The sequence below is a fragment of the Myotis myotis genome, unplaced genomic scaffold (genome assembly GCF_014108235.1).
Source record: "Myotis myotis isolate mMyoMyo1 unplaced genomic scaffold, mMyoMyo1.p scaffold_m19_p_12, whole genome shotgun sequence".
NCBI lineage: Eukaryota > Metazoa > Chordata > Mammalia > Chiroptera > Vespertilionidae > Myotis > Myotis myotis.
Genome location: NW_023416316.1, coordinates 73,760,923 through 73,784,708, shown reverse-complemented (window position 1 = coordinate 73,784,708; position 23,786 = coordinate 73,760,923). Strand labels below are relative to the sequence as shown.

Sequence of the window (23,786 nt, the reverse complement as noted above, 5' to 3'; positions counted from 1 at the left end):
CAACAGCTGAGCCTGTGACACGTGAAGGTAGTGGATTTAGAAGGTACCAATCATCAGGGCAGAGTGACAGACTGGATTTTGAAGGGAGAGGGACAAGAAGAAGGACGTCTCAAGGATGACTCCCGGAGTCTGATTTGTGCAACTAGTTGGGTGGCAATGCTGCTCCCCAAGATGGACACCTGCCGAGGGCCCGAGAAGGGGGGACCTCAGCCCTGGACGCGCTGCAGGAGGAGGCCTGGATGTCCACAGGCAGGTGTCCAGCAGGAGGCAGACCCACAGGCCTGGAGTCCGAGCTGAGGGTGGGAGCCCAGGCATACACTCTGAGTCAGTGTGTGACGACAATTCAAGCTGCACAGTGTGTGAGTTCCTTCAGAAAGACGCTAGAAAGGGAAGGCTAAGGCAGAGCCCTGAAGACTCATATTTTAAAAGACCAGAGAGACAAGGAGGAGTCTGCAAAGGAGCTGAGAGGCAGGAGGAACGCCAGAGAGTGCAGGAATCCCAGGAACCAATGGCAGGGTGCCCTTCAGATCAATAGCCCCGGCCAGGTGGCTCAGTTGGTTGGAGCATTGTCCCGCACACCAAAACAAGGTCCCAGTCAGGGCACATACCTAGGTTGTGGGTTCGATCCCAGTCAAGGTGTATATGGGAGGCAACCGATTAATGTTTTTCTCTCACATCAATGTTTCTCTCTCTCTCTCTCTCTCTAAACACATCCTCTGGTGAGCATTTAAAAAAAAAGGATCAAGCCCTAGATGGTTTGGCTCAGTGGATAGAGTGTTGGCCTGTGAACTGAAAGGTCCCAGGTTTGATTCCAGTCAAGGGCATGTACCCAGGTTGCATGCTCGACCCCCATTAGGGGGCATGCAGGAGGCATCCAATCAATAATTCTCTCATAATTGATATTTGTTTCTATCTCTCTCTCCCTCTCGTCTCTTCTCTGAAATTAATAAAAATATATATATTTTTAAAAAGGATCAATAAAGTCAGATGCTCTAGAGGTCAAGCACAACAGACCAAAACATCCATCAGGCCTGGAGACGTGGGGACTTTCAGAGAGCAACAGGACAGAGCCAGGCCTGGAGTGAAATAAGAAGTAAAAAGGGAGCCCTAGCTGGTCTGGCTCAGTGGATAGAGCGTCGGCCTGAGACTGAAGGGTCCTGGGTTCGATTCTGGCCAAGGGCACATGCCCGGGTTGTGGGCTCGATCCCCCATAGGGGGCGTGCAGGAGGCAGCCGATCAATGATTCCCTCTCATCATTGATGTTTCTATCTTTCTCACCCTCTCCCTTCCTCTCTAAAATCAATAAAAACATATTTTTTTAAAAAAGGGGAGAAAACGAAGAAAGAACACACACCCCAAGAAAGGTGGCTGACAGAATGTGGGACAAGAGGAGGAGATTGAAAATAGGAGAAGTGGGGCATGTTTAAAATGCTTGTTGGAAGACCAGAGTAGGGTGGCAGGAGGCGAGCAGACCTGAGGGGAGGAGCTAGTGAGTGTGAGGTTTCTGTGAAGTCAGCAGGAAACAGGTGGGAGGAGCTGTGGCGCCTCCCTTTCGCCACCTAGAAGGCGCAGGAGGAGGCAGGTTTGCACCTTTGGGCGTGGGAGGGTGACACAGCTCCCATCTGATGGCTCCTAATTCCTCTGAGGGCCAAGTTGTATATAGAAGATGAAAAAGCAGGTGTGGGCAAATGGGGGGCAGTGCCAGGGATCTGAGGAGACGCGAAGGATTAAAGCAGTCATTGTAGGGAGGACTCATTTCAGAATGCTGGCAACCCACAGTGACCTGCAGTGCTCAGCCTGTAGGTGCCGGAGAGAAGGCGGATAGCCACAGCCATCCAGGAGGCGGATCCTGCTGGCCAGGAAGCTTAAGGACTTGGCAAGAGTGCTCGAGAGGGACCAGGGGCCTCAGCTCCATGAAGAAAGGAGGAGGGAGAATAAAGGGACAAGAGAAGGGGTCATGACAAGAGAGACTGGTCACATACAGGCTGCTGGTGGAAAAGAGGTTATAGACACAGGACAGAAGACTCGAATTTAACCAGTTCGTTATCATTACTAACCACTCATTAGATCTGAATTATTTATCAGTTCAATTACTTGAATACATTAAGATTAACCTCTGTGATGTGACAAAAGGCTGAGCTTCCCGCTCCATGAAGCATTCTTAGAAATTGGTAACAAAAAGTCCCATAACCCAACGGGAAAAAGAGCTAACCACCTACTTGGCTGGAGACCCCTCCTCCAGGGCATCCGGGGACTCCTCCACCACCGGGGGCTCCTCCATAGGCGCAGCTGGCTCCACGTCACTGAAAGCAGCAAGAACCAACCCAGTCACACACACTTGTTGACATCAATGCTCTCAGATAGTCAAGAGAGAGAAAAACATATTACAATGCCCTTTTCTTAAATACATATCCTTCAAGGAATTATATACCCACACACAGGTAACCCACATTAAAATAAAAAAGACAAAATGCTCTCAATTGATAATCCATATAAACTATTTTCACAAATGTGAAAGGTACTTTGAGAAATAGAAGTTTCTATAAATGGTCCAAAATTAAAACAGATTATAAAGGACCAGAAGAAATATTCAAAACTCTTCTGAACTTAGAAAATTCCCAATATTAATAGGGGCCATAAAATGACTTATCTAACTTTTAGAAAATGGTAAAAAAGTAAAAACATTCCACAGAAATAAGTGTGGATTACAAACAAACTGGTAATAACTATTTGAATTTTAACATATATGACTTTAATTTTTCCTTTTTATGGTAACATTAATCCTACCTAGACATTACTTAGAAATAAATTAGTCCCAGCAAAGAAATTTCATTTTCAGGAAAATGCTAAAATTAGTCAATATATTTGAGTATATAATGTCAATATAATGGACATTAAATATTCATTAGAAATATTTTACACTCTATGTACAGAACCCAGCTTCAAAAAATAAGCTATTTTTTCTAAAGTAAAGAAATTGAACTGCAATAACAGAATAGACTTTTTAAAATATATATATATATATATATTTTTTTTATTGATTTCAGAAAGGGGGAGGAAGAGAGATAGAAACATCGATGGAGAATCATTGATCGGCTGCCTCCTGCACGCCCCCTATTGGGGATCAAGCCCGCAACCTTAGCATGTGCCCTTGAACGGAATCAAACCCAGGCCCCTTCAGTCTACAGGCCGACGCTCTATCCACTGAGCCAACCGATTAGGGCCAGAATAGACTTTTTATTCTAATTGTTGTTGTTGTTAATCCTCACCCGAGGATATTTTCCCATTGATTCTGAGGGAGATTGGAAGGGAGGGGGGAGACAGAGAGAGAGAAACATCAATGTGAGAGAGGCACATATGGACTGGTTGCCTCCCACAGGCTCCGACTGGGGCCAGGGATGGAGCCTACAACCGAGGTAGTACCCTTGACTGGAATAGAGCCTGGCACCCTTCAGTCTGCGGGCTGACACTCTATCCACTGCACAAAACTGGCTAGGGCTACATTAATATTTTTAATTTTCAAATCAAAGCTATTGTCATCAGCTTTTAAAATAACAACTCAGTTTTTCAATACAAAGTCTGAATGATTAATTTTTACTTTTAAAAAAGGTCCTGAGTCAAACGCACTTGTGATGGGAGGCATCGTGTGCTCCGCCCCGCGGAGGCCCTTCACCAGGCGCTCGCACCTCAGCCTGACCCTGCGGGTCATGGGAGGTTTTAGCATCAGCAGCCACAGCACTGAATTACTCCAACTTTCTATTTTTCTCTTGGCCACGTAATAAACCAACGGGATAAAAAACATAACTGCACTTACAGTCATAGCTTTCAAAAATACATAAAACGGTTGATGTTTCTAACTCTCCCTCTCCCTTTCTCTCTGATATCAATAAAAATATATTTTTTAAAACATTCATAAAATGGCTACAAAGAAACAGGGAAGGAAAAAAGTAGAGGAATACAAAGAGACTTTATAAAAACCAGTATTTCTAAAACTTGAGCAATTGACTTTAAAGAAAAAAAATCACAGATCTCCCCCCTATATTGACCTAAATTATTTTGTGAATAAACATAAAATTAACATTGTATCTACAGGTCTTATAGAACCACTAGAGGCCCGGTGCACAAAAATTTGCGCACTCGGGGGGAAGGGGGGGTCCCTCAGCCCGGCCTGTGCCCTCTCGCAATCTGGGACCCCTTGGGAGATAACGACCTGCTGGCTTAGGCCTGCTCCCGGGTGGCAGAGGGCAGGCCCAATCCCTAGGTGCAGTCCCTGGTCGGGCTCAGAGCAGGGCCGATTGGGGGGTTGGGGCACCACCCCCTGTCACACTCAAGGCAGGGTCAATGGGGAGGTTGCGGCGCGACCCCCTGTCACGCACAGAGCAGGGCCCATCAGGGGGGTTGGGGCTCCGTACCCTGTCACGCACAGAGCAGGGCCCATCAGGGGGTTGGGGAGCTCCCTCCTGTCACGCACAGAGCAGGGGCCCATCAGGGGGTTGAGGAGCTCCCCCTGTCACTCACAGAGTAGGTCCAATAGGGGAGTTGGCGCACCGTCCCGTCACACACAGAGCAGGGCAGATCAGTGGGTTGGGGCGCCGCCCTCTATCACCCACAGAGCAGGGCCAATCAGGGGGTTGGGGCGCCGCCACTGTCACACTCAGGGCAGGGCTGATGGGGAGGTTATGGCTCTACCCCGTCACACACACAGCAGGGCCCGTGGGGGGGCGGGGGGGGTTGGGGTGCCGCACCCTGTCACACACAGAGCCGCAGGGCGATCAGGGGGTTTGGGCGCTGCCCCCTGTCATGCTGATCCCGGTGCCGGGAGGCCTCATGGCTCCGCTGATCCCGGTGCTGGGAGGCATATTACCCCTTTACTATATAGCATAGAGGCCTGGTGCATGGGTAGGTGCCAGCTCGTTTGCCCTGAAGGGTGTCCTGGATCAGGGTGGGGGTCCCCACTGGGGTGCCTGGCCAGCCTGGGTGAGGGGATGATGGCTGTTTGCAGCTGGTCACACACCCTTCAGGGTGGGGGTCCCCACTGGGGTGCCTGGCCAGTCTGGGTGAGGGGCTGAGGGCTGTTTTCAGGCTGGGGGTGACTGAACTCCCAAACGCTCCTTTTTTCCTTTTTTTTTTTTTATTCTGGGCCAGCTTTAGCTTGAGGCTTGGCTCCAGCTCTTAGGCCTCCGCTCCTGAAAGTAGGTTTCTGGCCTTTGCATACAATGTTGCGAATCTGCTGGCTGAAGTCCGGAGGTATTTGTTACAATGTTTCTTAAACTGCCTGCTCAGAGGCCTGCAGCCGCAGGCGGGGAACGTTGGTTTCCTCCAACGATCCTCCGTCACTGAGGCAAGCAAGCCTCATGTTAGTTTCAAGCTGCCTGGCTGCCTGCCACCATCTTGGCTGACAGTTAATTTGCATATCTCGCTGATTAGCCAATGAAAAGGGTAGCGGTCGTACGCCAACTACCATGTTTCTCTTTTATTAGTGTAGATATGACCACAACTACAAAACCATCAAGTGTCAATATCACGCACAATTTACTTTGGCAGGTTTTGTTATTCTGTTTAATGTCAAACACCAATGCTGGATTAGTCAGAGGAAAGATGCAGCTCCAGGGCCAGGGCCAAGTCCACTTTGCCTTCAGTTACTCTAACACAGAAAATGCCCGCTTGCACACCTATGTTCCACAACACTATGCTGAACACATCAAAGCTTTGTTTCCCAGCTCAAATTCAATCACACTTCACATTTAAACAAATGAATGACACAAACAGATTTCAGCCAAATGTTCAATTACTAAACTGTTCTGCTCTTCACAATAGAAGCTGGAAGGCAACATTGCCGAAAATTGCATTATGGGTGCCTATTTTAATTGGTTACAAAAAAATAATATCTGATATTATACTTTAAATTACGATGATGGAGCAAATTCTATTTTTAGCACAAGTACTTTATGACAAACTGTTCTAAAAACCAGTAACACTGGAAATGGCTCAGGTCGCCATTTTGAAAGCAGCCTGCCCACAGATCTCGTCCTACTGCCAGGATCTTCAAACAGGATTCCTACCCCTTCGTCACCACTACACTGAACCGGCAGCAGGGGCCTGGTCAGCCAGGGACGCACTTATGGGTTAGGCTTACCTCTCCTCTTTCCTCATTCACCAAAAGTAGCACATTACTATACTATACTGCACAGTTTTCATGGCAGATCAAAATCTCAATTTAAGTAAACAATTAAAGTCTTAAGCTATGAAAAATCTCTCAATTAAAGATTATTACCACCTAAGAGCTTTGAGTTTAGAGCTCACAAACCAATCCAAAATGAGTGCCATAGGACACTTTTCATCTCCACATCGGAAATGCCAGTTGCTAGGAGACATATGGTCATCTCTTCACGCTACAAAGCCAATACTGACCTCTTAGGGTAACTAATCTCTTGGAGCCAAAAATAATTTTAAGTTGCAATGCAAACTGAAATGGCCCTGGTCGGTGTGGCTCAGTTGGTTGAACATCGTCCCTTGCACTGAGAGGTCGCAGGTTCAATTACTGGTCAGGGCACATGCCCGGGTTGCCGGCTCGATCCCTAGTAGGGGGCATGCAGGAGGCAGCAAATCTAGGTCTCTCTCTCCCTCTTCCTTCCTCTCTCTAAAATTCAATAAAAACATTTTAATAAAGGAAAACAAATAAAACTGAAATGGCATGGTAGTATTAAAGTAGTAAATCAGATCATTCAAGAGGTGCCTGTATTACTTTTAAAAAATATATTATCACAAAAAAATGTATATATATATTATCACAGCAAAATAAAATAAATTGAAAATATTTGTAATCAAGATCCTATAGAACCCCTGGCTGAGAACATTTAACGAGTTTTTCTTCCTTTCAAGGACAATACAGATGTGCAATGGTAGTCAATCTAATGCTACATTTGATATTACTGTCTACATTTGTCTTTAAGGATAAAATTTATGAAAACTAAGTTTATGCAAAAAGCTTATATTCCAAAGAAGAAAAGTGGAAGTCTGGATCCTCTCAAGAGTTCCAACTTGAAAGCCAGCCTGCAACATGTCCTAGGTGACCCTTCCTCATCCTACACTGCCTGGAGGTACTTCCTACCTGTCCCTTTGCAGACACCACGAAGGCACTGTCCCTGCAGCCAAGAAATGACAGAAACATTAGCACCGAGCACCTCCCTTAAGGAGCAAAACTAGCACAGATCTGAGGTACCATGATGCCTGAGAAATGTCAAATTTGAACCTCAGATGAGCTTCAATCTGCACATGATTTCAGGAAATCAAGATGCAATGTATAAAAGAACTTTGAAAGGTCACAGAGAAGTAAAGTATAGGGCTCACAAACCAATCCAAAATGAGTGCCATAGAGCACCTTTCATCTTTACATTGGATATGCCAGTCACTAGGATACATATGGTCATCTCTTAAATATCCAGGCATTTAAAACCCATTCTGAAGCATATGCAAATGTAATGTCATGTGCTTGCACCATCAGCAAACAAGCAAATGTGTTTGGCTAAAATAAGATAAAATGAAAGAATTTTTCAAATTGAATTTATTGGGTGACATTAGTTAATAAAATTATATAAGTTTCAGGGGTACAATTCTATAATACATCACCTGTATAACATATTGGGTGTTCACTAACCACTAACCAAGTCAAGTCTCCTTCTATCACCACTTACGCCCCCTTTATCCCCTCCTACTTTCCGCCGCCCCTCTTTCCCTCTGGTCATCACCATACTGTTGTCTATGAGGGTTGTTTTTTTCACTTAATCCCTTCGCCTTTTTCACCCAGCCCTCCTACCCCCTCCCCTTTAACAGCTGTCAGTCTGTTCTCTGAGTCTGTTTCTATTGTGTTTGTTGGTTTATTTTGTTTATTAGATTCCACATATAAGTGAGATCATATGGCACTTGTCTTTCTCTGACTGGCTTATTTCACTCAGCGTAATACTCTTCCGGTCCATCCATGCTGTTGCAAAAGGTAAGATTTTCTTCTTTTTTACGGCCGAGTAGTATTCCACTGTGTAAATGTACTGCAGCTTTTTATCCTCTCATCTGCTGATGGGCACGTGGGCTTTTCCAGATCTTACCTATTGTAAATAATGCTGCTATGAACATAGGGGTGCACATATTCTTTCAAATCAGTGTTTCGGCCTTCTTTGGATAAACTCCCAGAAGTGGAATTGCTGGATCATAGGCAGTTCCATTTTTAATGTTCTGAGGTAAGTCCATACTGCTTTCTAGTGGCCGCACCAGTCTGCATTCCCACCTGCAGTGCAGAAAGGTTCCCTTTTCTCCACAACCTAGCGAACACTTGTTAGTTGATTTGTTGTGGTAGCCACTCTGACATGGGATTTCTCATTGTGGTTTTAATTCACATCTCCCTGATGATTAGTGACATTAAGCATCTTTTCATACGTCTCTTGGCCATCTGTATGTCCACTTTGGGGATGTGTCTATTCAGGTCCTTTGCCCATTTTTAAATTGGATTGTTTGTTTTCTTGGAGTTGAGTTTTGTAAGTTTTTAATAAATTTTAGCAAACCCACTTTTAAGTTATCTCACTAAACAAAGGCCTAATATCAACCTCTATGTAAGAGAACACAGTATAAAGACACTTGCAAGCACAACAGAGGACATAATTTTCATGAAAGGCATGCAAGGATCGAGATTTCCACTTAACTGTAGGTTCACAGAATGCACACATTTGCAGCGTACCTGGTATCTTTACCGGATCCGCAGGTGCGAACTCCACATCCACCCATGTTGTCTTCAGTTCTGATTGCTCTACAGAAAGAAATATTTCCTAAAACTGCAAGCTGGTCTCTAGTCAATCTTCAACTCAGAGAAGTTGATAATAAGAGCTAAATCAGGATCAGCTCTTTACTAATATAAAGGCAACTAAATATTAACACATAACAGATTCATACTATGTACGACTAAGGTCTTAAAGTGAAAATAGCATTTATAAAGGAACTTACATTTTATCATTCCCACCATATCTCTCAAATTCCCGTTTTCCTCTTTGGTCAAAACGATCAAAAGCTCTGTTCCCGGGCCCACCGCGGCCTCTGCTCCGCAGGCCCCTCCTTGGGCCTCCACGCCCTCTCAGGGGTCTGTCTCGATCAAATCTGTCAACTGGCCTAGGAAGACATGGTGTAATACAAAGTGGTGGATTAAAGAGCGAAGGCTTTTTAAGAAAAACAAATTCTAGAAGGCTATTATGGCTGTAGTATATTGGAAAGAATGGCGGCCTGCACAACGAATTAATAGTTAACGTTTACTGAACACATACTATCCCTGGTGTTGTTCTGAACGCTTCACATACAGTCACTTAATTCGCACAAACAAATCTGTAATATACGACTACTGCCCACAGCTGAGGAAACTGAGGCGCAGAGGAGGTAGGTAACTTGCCCAAGGTCATATGGCTACTAAGTGGGGGAGCTGGTGAGAGCGGGTCCTAGGCAGGTCTCTCTCTCTGGACCTGGTTTCCACATTTATAAAATGAGGAGGTTAGGACCTGGCCGGTGTGGCTCAGTTTGCTGAGCATTATCCCATGCACCAAAAGGTCACAGGTTCGATTCTTGATCAGGGCACATGCCCAGGTTGCTGGTTTGGTCCCCAGTCCAGGTGCATGTGGGAGGCAACTAATTGATGTTTCTCTCTCTCTGTCTCCTTCCCTCCCTTCTCCCTTTCTTCCTCTCTCTAAAATCAATTAAAAACACACACCCACAAACATATTTTTTAAAAATGAGGTTAGATAAACTAGCTCTAAGATTCATTCCACTTCTAATACTAAATATTTAAGTTAAATTTGGAATCTATACTAATAAAAGGGTAATATGCTAATTAGACCGGGAGACCTTCTGGATGTCCTTCCGGACAAAGCCATGTGGCAGGGCCAAGGCAGAGGCGGTTAGGGGCGATCAGGCAGGCAAGAGGTTAGGAGCAAGCGGTCCCGGATTGCAAGAGGCAGTTGGATATCCCCCGAGGGGTCCTGGATTAGAGAGGGTGCAGGGACCACCCTCCCTCCTCCCCCCCCACCCCAGCTCAAATTTTGTGCATCAGGCCTCTAGTCTGATTCTATATTAAAGTCCCTAAAGCAGAGTTCTATAACAATGACCAAAGGAAAGTTAAGTTCTTAATCAGGCCATAAAAGGAAAAAAGTATACCTAAACATTGAGAGGAAATGAAGCAAAACAATATACAAGGAAAATAATGCCAACAGTCAAAACCAGGTCTAAATTTACATGAAATCCAATCAGATATGGACAAAATTAAAAATTCATTTAAGCTATAATAGTGATTGAAACTGACCCTAAATATAGACCTGTGGGTTCTGGTGTATTTTAAATCCTTAATCATTTTTTCTCTGTTCCACAAGTTCACTCCTACCCCCCATTAAATATATTTAATTGCTCTTCACTTCCCCCTGGTCATAAATTGTTCTTCTCTGTCACAGGCTGGTGAGACCGAGGAACCCTGTACCCCGCTTGGGAAGCTTTGTTCTGCACGCACAAGCAGAAGGAAGAAACTTGGAGCCAAGCAGCTCGCTTTCCATACCGTCATCCACTCGCGTACAACAATCCTAATAACTAGACACGGGTCTGTGTCCCAGGTGAGGGAATGAAGTTTCTGTATGGGGGATGGCGAGCCAATGTTTAATGGGAACAGCTGGGGAAAGTGAGAAGGTTCTGGAGAAGGATGCGGTGATGGTTACACAACAATGCGAATGGACTTAATGCCACTGAGCTGTATGTATATTTAAAAGTGGTTTAGCCAAGGCCAGATGTGCAGTGATCAGACATCAGCCTGCAGACCAAAGGGTCATGGGTTTGATTCCTGGTCAAGGGCATGTATCTCAGTTACAGGTTCCCAGCGCTGGTCGGGGCACGTGTGGGAGGCAACCAATCAATGAGTCTCTCTCACGTCCGTGTTTCTCTTTCTCTCCTCTCCCTCCCTTCCACCCTCTCTAAAAATCAATGGAAAAATATCCTCTGGTGAGGATTAAAAATAAAAATAAAAAGGAAGGAAATAGGCAAAGTGTTACAAGTAATCATCTCAGACAGTAAGATAGGTGGTTTAATTTTCTTTATAATTTCATAAGTTTTCCAAATTGTTTCAAGAGACTATAAATTATCTTTATTAAAGATCTTATGGACCTTTATTAATAGAAAAGTACTTTTAAAGAAATTATAAGAAAATATGTTTTCTGATGGCACATGACATAAAAAAAATTTCAAATTTCCTTGAAAGTAAAAATTCCTACATATTCTTAATGTGATATTCTGAGAAGGGCACAAAACATCACTTCTGTGGTATTCCTGCCAGGTAAGCTCATTCCATGAGGAAATAACAGACAAACTCAAATTTTGAGCTGTTCTACAAAACAAATGGCCCGTCCTTTTCCAAAAAAGTCAAATTCATAAAAGATAAAGGGAGACTAAGGAGCCGTTCCAAATTAGAGAAGACCAAATGCAATGCCCATTCCTGGACTGGATCTGGAATCAGACTTCTTTTTCCTTTTGCTAAAAGGACATCACTAAGACAACTGGTGGAATCTGAACAGTCTGTGGATGACATAATTTAGAGAATTCAACAGAACTGTACTGAAGTTACTAAGTTTGATAATGGAACCATGTTTTTAGTAAATACATATAAGTATTTAGGGATAAAGGGACATTCCTGCACCTTCCTCTCATCTAAAATGACCAAGAAAAAAGTTGTGTGTGTGACACAGAGAGAGAGACTATGAATGTGCAGGGGGAGAGATTGAGAGAAAGAAGAAGAGGAAGGGGAGTATAACAGAGCAAATGTGGTAAATGTTAACATTTGGGGAATCTGGATAATAGCTTATGGAAACTCTTTGTATAATTCTTGCAACTTTTTGTAAATGTGAAATTATTTTTAAAGTAAAAAGAAAAAAAATCCCTCCATAACCCCACATCCCACCCTCCCCCCTCCCTAGCCTTGCCTGCATGCATGATTTCATTTAACAGGCATCTTTCCATGTTACTATATAAAGACCTATTTTATCCTTTTTAAAGACTCATAGTTTTGCTACTAAAAAAACCCTGCAAACATGAGTTTGTGCCTTTGAGCTATAATTTCCTTATGTCCACAGAATGAATTCCTGAAGTGAGGAAAACAAAACACAAATGCTTCCTAAAATAAGCAGCTCTGATTCAGAAGCTCTTTATAAGCATGCAAACAGGCCATTACACAGCAAATTCGAAGCAATCACCAAAAAAGGCAGAATTAAACCTTTTTCTAGCCCCCACCTCCAACGTGGGGGCAGATACACCACCTCAATGTTTTGAACGTGTAACTGCCAGGGAACAGAGCTGCAGAAGTTGCCATCTGCTCAGTTCTCTGGCACTGAGCTAGTCTGCTGGACTTTCTTGTTTTTTAGGCTTGTTTTAATGGGCTCTAGTATAGTTTTACAAAGCTAAATTCTTTACTTAAAACTTGTAAATGGGATTAGTAGTCAAGAAGTTAAAGGACTGCCGGCTGGTGTGGCTCAGTGGTTGAGTGTCGGCCCATGAACCAGGAGGTCACGGTTCAGTTCCAGTGAGAGCACATGCCGGGGTTCCGGGTTCAATCCCCAGGAGCGGGTGTGCAGGAGGCAGCCAATCAATGATTCTCTTTCATCATTGATGTTTCTATCTCTCTCCCTCTTCCTTCCTCTCTGAAAGCAATTTAGAAAACAAAAAAATAAATAAATTCATCAATAGTCTACATTAATAATACTAAATCAAAAACATAATTATATCCCTAGCCTAAACTTCAAAAGAAAATTTGACCACTTGAACATACTCCTGTGCAGTATTTTTATGAGAGTGCTTTTCATAGTTAGCAGTAAAGAATTCATTTTTTATCGTAAAATCATTGCCTGAACCAAGACTTAACGTCATTTAGGAGGTAAATGGAAGATCCTTCATGTGGCACCTAAGGTAATATGATTTGCTACTTAGACTGGCAAATTATTCCCAGGACTGGCACCACAGAAGGTCACAAAGGCTAGCAGTTCTCTGAAAACTGTGCTGGTTCCTAAACCCTCCTAGCCCAGGCCTGTCTGCAGTACATACTTTTCTTCTGTGACCTTCTCAGCTGTGAAGTCCGCCTGCCTCTCGGTCTCATCAGGTTGATATTCCCTGTAGGATCTCTGCTCGGCTCCACCCAGTGTCACCTCTGTCCCCCGGCCATCATTCCATCCTTGCTGCTCCCCTCTTCTAGGAGTTCGCTTCTGGCCTGCAAGCAAAACATCAAAGGGGAGAGGTGAACATGAGGTCTACAGCAGCACGTTATTGACAGGTACTTTCACATTTCACTCTTCTCGAAACCAATGTCATGGGGAAATGTAGAAGTTTAGAGAAGGAAAGTTGCTGATATTACTGCAGCCAGCATCAACTACTTTTTAATAAAAGTTTTAAGTTACTATTGAATTAGTAACTGGCCTACCAAAGCTTTCTCGTATGTCCTGAAAAGCATGATAAAGTTAAACAGACTACACCAACTAACCTGCAAGTATAGGTATTGCACAATGACTCTGTGGTAGCTAGGGATATAGATAATTGCTAAATCAACGACGTTTCACAAAAGCAGCTTTACTGAAACATGGCAGCTAAGCTACATCCAGAAAATTTTAGGATATCCTGTTCTTTAAATTTTTTTTAGAACCCCAAGTATAGTTTCTCATCAGCTACTAAGGTCTTTGTTTTTAAATACAGCTATTACCATTATCTTTTTTAAATTTAGAAACAGATTTTTCTGCTATTTCCTGGTATTTATGATCATACTTCTCAAATATGAGGCCAAACTTGTCTAGCCAAATCATACATGGGCCAGTTAGGGCCCAAACAGGCATCTCCCACGCGTGGAGCCAGAACTCAGCTGGGGCGGGGACCAGGCCATTCCAGCCTTTTGCTCTCTCCTCTCACCATACTCTACTCCCCTCCAGTTCGATGCTTGAACAATTTTAAGCAGAGTCTGTGTCTGATAGGCATGTAATACCTGGTAAACATGTTCTGAAGAATGTCACTTCAAAATCATCTTCTAAAAATGTTTATCTTTCCTTTGTATACATTTAAAAGGTCCCCATCTCAAATATTATTTATAATTGTATTACAGTACCTTTGACTTTTCTATAAATTACCCTTCAATTGGTTGGTTATATGGCTGTAAAAATGTTAAATGTATTTGAATTAATGAGTATTTTTTAAACAGCTGGTCTCCACTCCAAGTTAGACAAACATGACTCTTAAGGAAGATGTTTACACATATTTTTCCATTTTCCTACTTAATATTTTCTATCTAAATTTTATAATTTGGACACATGTATTAACAAAGTTCCAATACCTTATAAATATTTCATTCTTTCTTCAAAACCCAAAGCACAAAGACAACAGAGGTACAATTGTTTCCCCACAATTCAGTGCTAAAAGATTAAGACTGCAATTGAACCTAGCTGTTTTCTGTGCTGGATCAGCAGCTCCAAGTGGATAACGCAAACACTGAATTTAACTATCCTTTTCCACTAAAAGGCTGGCGCACGCAGTCTGTTCACTGATCTAATGCCAAGCCCACGAAAGGACAAAATACAATAAAATTTTCAATGAGATTTCTACAAAATAAAGTTGAACTTAGACTCAAAAACAATTGTTCTGAAAGCCTGAGAAAAGTAAAGATAAAACAGCCCCTGAGGACTTCAAGAACAAATTTATTGAGCAAGGCTCACACCAGGGTCAACGTACAGTTGACTCTTGAACAACTTGGGTCAATTGAAAAATCCACATGTAAGTGGACCTGAGAAGCTCAAACCCAAGTTATTCAAGGGGTCAACTGTATATTACTAAACAGTGAAGGACTTAAAAACCTCAATCGGAAAATCTTATGATTTCCACATCCTTTTGAGATTAATAAATGTTTCCATTATATGTCAAACATTTTTTGACTTTGTTTCTTGACTCACTAAGTATTCACTCACAATATTCTAACTAAATTAAATTTGTTGAGTGTTAGAGAAGAACAGTCCATATAAATTAGGGCTACAAAACTTTGAGAGAGTAGCTCTCTAACATCCATTACAGATAAACTTAGTACAGTAACTGCGTAGACAGAAATTAATGAGCTGTTAGCTCCTGAAATAACACATACTTGAAAAAAAAACTAGAGAGACAAAATTTCCATTCCAACACCAAAATTAAAGCTTTAATATAGTTCTCAAAACCCAGATCACCTGGATCATGAACAATTGACAGAAAAAAGTTATCAACATACTAGATTACAAAGCTAAGTGAAAGAAGCAGACTGAAACCCAGTTTACATCAGTTAAATTTAGAAAGAAAAAAAAAAAAAATAGGCCCAGCTATGGTGGCTCAGTGGTTGAGCTTTGACCTATGAACCAGGAGGTCAGGTGCGGCTGGACCCCCAGTGGGGAGCAGGCAGAAGGCAGCCGATCATTGATGTTTCTATCTCTCTCCCTCTCCCTTTCTCTCTGAAATCAATAAAAATATATTTTTTAAAAAATAAGAAAAAAGAAATAATTTTGTGCATTAATGTATGTAAATACGAGGTGTTAACAGCAGGAAAAATAAAGGATTTCCACTTTACTTCATACATTTCTAACTTGTTTAAAATTTTATAACAAAAATGCATGGCATTTTTAATTTTAAAAGGGTTAAAAAGTGATATGTTAGTAGCACTAAATGCAGTTTAATTTAAACTGCATTAAAATAAAGGAGGAGGAAAAGCTCAGCCTTGCTCTTTTATTACCATATTCGTCTAAATAAACGAGAAAAAATATAACATAATACCACATGTACATCATATCTCAAGTCTCACTCTATTTAAACACGCTCATGAACTTACTGGCCTACCAAGGGGTCTTGAAATAACTTTTTAAATAAATTCAATGTATTATAGTGACTTATTTTCTGATTTTCAAGCATATCGCTGGACTGCGCTTTCACAGCTAAAGGTAAACAGTACCTAGCTGCAGGAGTCAGAGCCCCAGTACTTCCATCAGCTGTTTTCCCAGGGTGGGGATGCACAAGGTAACTTTTCGGTCATTTTCCCATTACAGTTGACAGTCACTATTATGTTAGGTTCAGGTGCGCGCATAGCGGTAGGCATTTATGTAAGTTACAAAGTGACCGCCCGCATGAGTGTACATATTACAGTATTATTGGCCGTGTTCTCTACGCTGAACTTGACCTCTCCGTAACCATCCTGTAACTGCCAATCTGTGGGATGCACGATGTTTACCAAGCAGGGCACTAGCCCGCAGAGCCGAGCCGCAGTGGTGGAGCCGCACGCCTCACACTCACACTCCTCTGGGGCAAACCCGAGGGCCCATTTCAGGACAACAGGGAGCGCAGGGGCGCTCTTGCTGACCCCCAGCGAGGCAGGTCAGGGGAGGCTCGATGCTCGCGCCCCTCCCTCCGCCGAAACAGCGGGAGGGGACTCCGGAGAGCCGGGGTGCAAAGGTTACCGGAAGCAGCGGAGGGAGTGACAGGTCACACCTCCCACCGCCGCCACGTGCGGCATCTAAACATAACGCCGGCCGAGGGCTGCAGCTCCGGCCAGGGGACCGGCTGCAGGCGCGAGCTCGGAGGCGCCGGGGACCCCGCGCCACGCTCCGCATTCGCGGGCGCCGACGTCACCGCCCCCGCGGTCACCCAGGCCCCTCCGTCACAGAGGCCGTCGCGCCTCCCCCGCGACTCCTCACGCACCCGGACTCCCGCCGCGCCGCCCCGGGCGCCCGACCTCCCCCCACGCCGCCTGAGTGGCGCTCCCTCCACCCGCGCCTCTCCCTTCGCTCCCGCAGAGGGTGCGCGGCGGGCGGCGGGAGTCCCGCGACCCCGTCCTCACCCGCACACCGCCCAGCAGGGTCCCTTCACTTTGCCCAGCTGGCGGGGCTCGGCTCCGGGTTCTGCGGCCCCCACCCCGGAGGGGCAGGAAGGTCAGAGCGGCGACAGCGCCCGCCCCGCGCTTCCCCACCCGCTCGGGCTACCGGGACCCTCCAGTCCCGCCGGCCGCTCCAAAGGCCCCTCCTCTGGGGAACAGGTTCCAGCGACCGCAGCGTCCAGAGGGGTGACCTCCGTGACCCCGTCCTCCTGCCCCTCCCGCCACCGCGCTCACCCGGGGGCGTCCAGGTGCCCGGCGGGGCGCGCGTCCCGGGCGGCTGCGAGCCGCCCCCGGGGCTGTCGGGCTGCTGCGCGCCGGGGGCCGGGAGGCCCTTGCGATCCTTCTGGGACTCCCGCCGGCCGCCGGCCGCGCCGGGTCGGTGGCCCGAGGCCCCGGCCGGGCTCCTGCCGCCGCGGTGGCCCGCCCCGGCCGCCGCCGCCGCCGCCTCGTCCCGCCTCTTGCGCTGCAGCTGCTGCTGGCGCCGGCGCGCGGCCGCGCGCAGGATGTCGAACGGGTCTGACTCGTCGTCCAGCAGCTGGTGGAAGCGGTTGGCCACGACGCAGCCGAAACTTTCCTGCATCGCGGCGGCCGCGGCCACAGGGCTCCCCAGAGAGCCCTTCATGCCGCCGCGGCCCTGCGGGCCCGCCGGGGGCAGCCCACGCGAGCGAGTCTCAGCGAAGCCGGCGGCGAGGACCCATCACGCCCGTCGCTGCAGCCCTCCCAGCCCGGTGCCCTCCTTGCCCGCGCGGGCCCCCGCGCAGCCCCCGATCCCCGCCCAGCCGCCGCCGGACAGCCAATCAGAGCACGCAGACACGCCCCTTGTTCTACGGGCACGCCTTGAAGGCCAATCAGAGGCCGGCTTCTGTCACGTCCTGCGACCTCTATGCCCCACCCCTCGACTCACAGGGAGGGGCGAGCCCAAGGGGCGGAGCTACTGGGAGGAGCGCGGAGTTTGTGGTCCAGGCAGGTTCCCCTGTGTGGGTGCGTGGAGACCACTTGCGTTCTCTCTGGGACTGGATTCACAACATTCATTATTGGCTACTCTTCTTTGCAGTTTGTATATTCATTTATCCATTGAACACTCACTGTGAGAGTTTTCGGCCAGTGATGAGGGCTGCGAAAGAATCCACAGCTAAAAGGAGAGCCCAGCCGCCTGCTCAGTGGTTGAGCGTGACCTATGAAGGTCGCAGTTCGATTCCTAGTCAGGGCACATGCCCCGTTAAGGACTTGATCCCCAGTGGGGGGTCGTGCAGGAGGCTGCCGATCAATGCTTCTCTCTCCTCATTGATGTTTCTCTCCCTCTCCCTTCCTCTCTGAAATCAATAGAAAAAAATAAAAGAAGAGAGAAATGTAAAGAGAAAGTTTATTTTTACTTTCCCCAAAGGGAAAGGGCTGTGCTAATCAACGCCAGGGCAAAATACAAAAAAAAAAAAAAAAAAAAAAAAAAAAAAAAAGCTGTCCTTCTTTTTAAAGCCTTGGGCAAGAAAGGCAGGGAGGTTTTTCTGGCTGCTGCTGTCGCTAGGTGACATTGAGCAGACATCAGGAGAGTTGGCTTTGTTAGTTCTTTAGGAGACAATCCCGGCAGATGTCCTAGGGAGGTGTCTTATCATGATTTTTCCTAAGTCTGTATAATATTCCTAGAGCAAAAGTTGTGAAAAGTTTAAAAGAGGTTTGTTTGAAGGGAAATGGGTTGTAAACTAATTATCCCTGGGTTGTATACCAGCAGGGAGAAGTGTATGTAAGAATGTAGCCTTGAAAGTAACTTGTCTTATAGTTTGAACAGAGGGAATGTTTGAACCAGAGGAGCTAACAATCCTGAGGATTAATTACCAGGTGTTCCTCGTAAGTTGTGGAAGGCTACAGCAAAGTAAAAGAAAAGCCTTCTTTTTTTTCCTTCCTAACACTATGTGCCAGGCATTATGTTGTAGGAGATACTAACTCCATGACTTATGGATCTCACAGTATATAGACAGAAAAGTGTGCTGAAGGGAAGGCACAGACTTCCCTAGGAGATGGAAAAGGAACCTGAAGCTTCCCCTAGTAAGTGCTGATTAAGCTCCCATCTGAAGGATGACAAGAGCAGGAGCAAGGGCAAGTGAAGAAGTCTTGAGGTAGGTTATTGCACAGCGCAGGCACACACTCAAAGAAACCAGTGACCTGGGTTGCAAAGAGTTGGGGGAGGGCCTTGTTTGGTCTTGACATTGTTCTAAGAGCAGTGAGAAGCAAATGATAAACATGAGCATATACTTGAAAAGGCTACCCTGGCTGCAACATGAAGGGCTTGGAGGGAGGTCAATCAAGCAGAAGATTGCTGTAGAGCTCCAGGAAAGAGCAGATGATGGAGACTAGAATGATAGCAGTGGAGGTGAAGAGAGTAGTAGATTCAAGAGCTATTTTGCAGGTTTTATTAATAGAACTTGGCGCTACACTAGATATGGATGAGGACGAGGAAAAGGAGGGGGTGAGATGACGTCTGTTTTTCTGGTGCAGCTGGAATGGTGGTGCTAATCACAAAGAATTAGAGCACTGGAAGAGAACACTGATGAGAATCATGAGTTTACTCTTGAACACGCTGAGGTATGGGGTTTTGTTTGTTTTTCTTGTGAGATATTCAACTGAGGCCTAGAATTCAAGGAACACCAAGCTCAGCCCTGGCCGGGTGGCTCACTTGGTTGGAGCCTCATCCTCTACCCCAAAAGGTTTCAGGTTTGATTCCCCATTGGGGCACATACCTAGGTTGCAGGTTCATCCCCTGTTGGGGCACATATAGAAGGCAACCAATTGATGTTTCACTGTCACATCGATGTTTCTCTGTCTCTCTCCCTTCTGTTAGTGTTTTGGATGGTGACACAGGCTGTGAAAGAATTCACAAGTAAAAGAAGAGATGCAGAGAGGAAGTGTATTTTACTTACCAAGCAAGGAAAGGGCTGCTGTATCATTTGTCAATACAAGGCAAAAAACAAAGGGTGCCTTCCACTTTTAAAGAGTAATGACTGCTGTTGCTAGGTGACAAGGAAGGGTGGGGTTTGTGTTGAAGTTGAGCAGATACCTGGGGCTGTCTTGAAAAGTTACAGGAGAGAAACCAAGATGGCAGCATAGGTAAACACCGGAGTTTGCTGCCTCGAAAAACCACTTCAGAAATACAACTAAAAGACGGAACGGACATCATCCAGAACCACAGGAAGGCTGGCTGAGTGGAAAGTCTACACCTAGAAGGAAAGAGAAAAGCATACCGAGACTCAGAGGAGGACCAGTGCAGAAGTAAAATACTAAGGTACAGAGGCGCACAGGAGTGGGCTGGTGGCGAGGGCGCAGTTGTCGTTTTCAATCGGGAGGGAGTCTTAGGCTCCAGTTCCGGGCGAGTCTCTGGGGACCCAGGCTCATACGGGAGAAGCGGGACTGTCTGGCATCAGTCGGAACTTGAGGGCAGCTTTCTCTCGGAGGGGCTTGCAGCGATTGCCGGGACACTGAGAAGGGGGCCTTGGAGAGCAGCCATAACTGCCAGCCCCATCCAGTTGATCCCATGGGACCCACCCCACCCAAGCCCTGCAGCGAGGCTTTTGCTGGATAGCCTAAGGCAGAGGCTAGATTAGCACCTCCCTAGAGATCCAGGAGCCAGTGTACCCAGAGGTCAGAGTGGGACCATCCAGTTTGCAGCTCCGTGGAACCATAAAGGACACATTCAGGGGGCAGACTCAGTGAGCACCAAAGCCCCATTGAAGCAAGTCTTGCCCCAGAGGGGTGTCTCCAGCCCAGAAGCTCTCCCACTGCAGACACAGCTGATTCTCACAGCCAATTGGCCTGGAGGTCAATTCTTCCCATTGATACCTACAACAGTCAAGGCTTAACTACAACAAGACTATGCACAAAGACCACAAGGTTGTGCACCAAGAGTGTCCTCCTCAGGTAATTGGGGAGGCTGAACCACTGGGCCCTAGAGGACACTTAACACAGAAAACCACTGTATCGACACAGGGAAGCATAAAAAATGCGGAGACAAAGAAAAAGGACTCAAATGACAGAAATGGAGGAAAGCAAACTACTGGATATAGAGTTCAAAACCACACTTTTAAGGTTTTTCAAGAATTTTCTAGGAACTGCTGATAAACTTAATGAGACCTACAAAAAATCTAATGAGACCCTCAATGTTGTGATAAAGGACCAACTAGAAATTAAGCATACACTGACTGAAATAAAGAATATTATACAGACTCCCAACAGCAAACCAGAGGAGCGCAAGAATCAAGTCAATGATTTGAAATACAAAGAAGCAAAAAACACCCAACCGGAAAAGCAAAATGAAAAAAGAATCCAAAAATACAAAGATATTGTAAGGAGCCTCTGGGACAACTTCAAGTGTACCAACATCCAAATTATAAGGGTGCCAGAAGAAGAGAGAGAGCAAGATATTGAAAACCTATTTGAAGAAATAATGACAGAAAATTTCCCCTACCTGGTGAAAGAAATAGACTTACTATCAACAAGTGAATCTGAAAATCAAGTGAATAATCTGATGAACAGAATGAACTGGTGATTATAATAGAATCAGGGGCATAGAAAGGGAGTGGACTATTCTTGGGGGGGAAAGGGGTGAGGGGGATGCGGGAAGAGACTGGACAAAAGGAAGGAAGCGCAGAGAACCCCAAACAAAAGGAATCCAAAGAGGACCACACCAAGACACATCATAATTAAAATGCCAAGAGCAAAAGACAAAGAGGGAATCTTAAAAGCAGCAAGAGAAAGAAACTCAGTTACCTACAAGGGAATACCCATACGACTGTCAGCTGATTTCTCAACAGAAACTTTGCAGGCCAGAAGGGAGTGGCAAGAAATATTCAAAGTGATGAATATCAAGAACCTACAACCAAGATTACTTTATCCAGCAAAGCTATCATTCAGAATTGAAGGTCAGATAAAGAGCTTCACAGATAAGAAAAAGCTAAAGGAGTTCATCACCACCAAACCAGTATTATATGAAATGCTGAAAGGTATCCTTTAAGAAGAGGAAGAAGAAGAAAAAGGTAAAGATACAAATTATGAACAACAAATACACATCTATCAACAAGTGAATCTGAAAATCAAGTGAATAATCTCATGAACAGAATGAACTGGTGATTATAATAGAATCAGGGGCATAGAAAGGGAGTGGACTGACTATTCTTGGTGGGGGGAAAGGGGTGAGGGGGATGCGGGAAGAGACTGGACAAAAATCGTGCACCTATGGATGAGGACAGTGGGTGGGGAGTGAGGGAGGAGGGTGGGGTGGGAACTGGGTGGAGGGGAGTTATGGGGGAAAAAGAGGAACAAATGTAATAATGTGGAACAAATGTAATAAAGATTTAATTTAAAAAAAAAAAAGAAAAGTTACAGTTTGTTTGCTTTCCAGGAGGCAGTCAGGGAGGTGTCTTATCAGTGTTTTTCTTAAGCCTGTAAAACACGCAAAGAGCAAAAGTTATGAAGAGTTCAAAAGAGACTTGTTTGAAGGGGTGGTGGGGGGGTGGTGGAAGGAATTTTCTGCTAACTTGAGACTCTGTTGTGAAAACAGAAGGTAGGAAGGGATGCAAGAATGCAGCCTTGAGAGTAGCTTATCTTATCTTGCAGTTTGAACAGAGTGGCTGTTTAAATCAGGGGAGATACCAATCTTGGAGTTTAATTATCAGATGCTTGTCTTAAGTTGTGAAGCAAAGAAAAAGAAAGTCCTTTTTCCTGTCCTTATACCTTCCCCCCTCTCTAAAATCAATAAAAATATGTCCTTGGGTAAGGATTAAAACAAAAAAAGAATACCCAGCTCAAAGAACTGGAACTCTTGCCAAGGGCCCATACATACACTCTTGGCTGCCCATCTTTCCCTCTTGTATTTCCCCAGAACCTGTATTTCGTTAGGGCTTAGATAGCTATATGCCCCAGGGCAAGTTGGGCCCTCTTTCAGCCTCAAAGTTGGTTAATCTCAAATCATGCAGTGTACTTCCATTCCCTTGCCAATGATTAGTGTAGGAATAGGCTTGTGGTGCAAATCTGGCAGAACAGATGGGTGGTGAATTATTCTGGAGGATATCTGGGAACTTTTTTCTTATACCTAAAAAGGGATTGGGAAGGGGTCTGCCATCTTCCCACTTCTGTTCTTTGGTCCTGGTTACAGGAGGAGGACATGATGCCTAGAGTTGCCATTTCTTGTTGTAACTATGAGGATGGCAGAGCAGAGGGATAGAGAAAATCTAGTTCCTTGATGCTGAGCTGCTGATTTTCCTGCTCAGGAACCTACCTACCTCAGACTTATCTACACTAATAAAAGAGAAACATGCAAATTGGTGTTACTCTGCTATGCCCACCAGCCAATCAGAATGACTATGCAAATTAACCCAACAAAGATGGCAGTTAATTTGCATATGCAGGTATGGAGCCAAGACTGAAGATGACTGAAGACTGTAGATGACTGAAGACTAAAGAGGCTTGGCTTCTCCAAAGCAGCTGGAGCAGAGAAGCCAAGCCTCACTGCTGCGGCTGAACCAAAGGCCTGGGTCCCGGGTGCCGGAGGAAAACCAGTGCTGGCAGCCAGGGGAAGGAAGGCCTATTGAGTGAATCTTCGTGCAACGGGCCTCTAGTTATTCCATAAGGCAATAAATGTCATTATTGTTTAAGCCACTCTAGGTTGTATTTGTCTCTTGGATCCAGAAGCACCCTGTTAGAGCATCTTGCTCAGGAGCACCCTTGCCCTTTTGTACTTTCCTATAATAGCAAATGGAAAGGGAACCCTTAATCCTAACTGCTGCCGGGTCTGTGTTTTACTCACTCAATTTTCTTTCAATCCTGAGTAGGACAGGATGATGCCTGTCTTATTCATTGCAATGTATATTCCCAGTGCTTA

The 23,786-nt window shown here is 45.3% G+C and overlaps 1 protein-coding gene across 3 annotated transcripts in view; it reads right to left on the bottom strand.

The window, feature by feature from the left end:
• Nucleotides 1-17,692, bottom strand: part of HABP4 (hyaluronan binding protein 4) — a 42,281-nt gene extending 24,589 nt beyond the window's left edge. Inside the window, exons 1-5 of one of the 3 annotated variants that reach the window (XM_036331424.1) lie at nt 17,156-17,692; nt 13,102-13,264; nt 8,992-9,153; nt 8,729-8,797; nt 2,220-2,303 (exon numbers count right to left, since the gene is read on the bottom strand). In XM_036331424.1, coding sequence (XP_036187317.1) covers nt 2,220-2,303; nt 8,729-8,797; nt 8,992-9,153; nt 13,102-13,264; nt 17,156-17,543 — 866 coding nt within the window. In that variant the 5' untranslated portion in view covers nt 17,544-17,692. The remainder of the gene's footprint in view (nt 1-2,219; nt 2,304-8,728; nt 8,798-8,991; nt 9,154-13,101; nt 13,265-17,155) is intronic. The other 2 variants (XM_036331425.1, XM_036331426.1) reach the window with 2 other exon arrangements.
• Between the last annotated feature and the right edge of the window lie 6,094 nt (nt 17,693-23,786).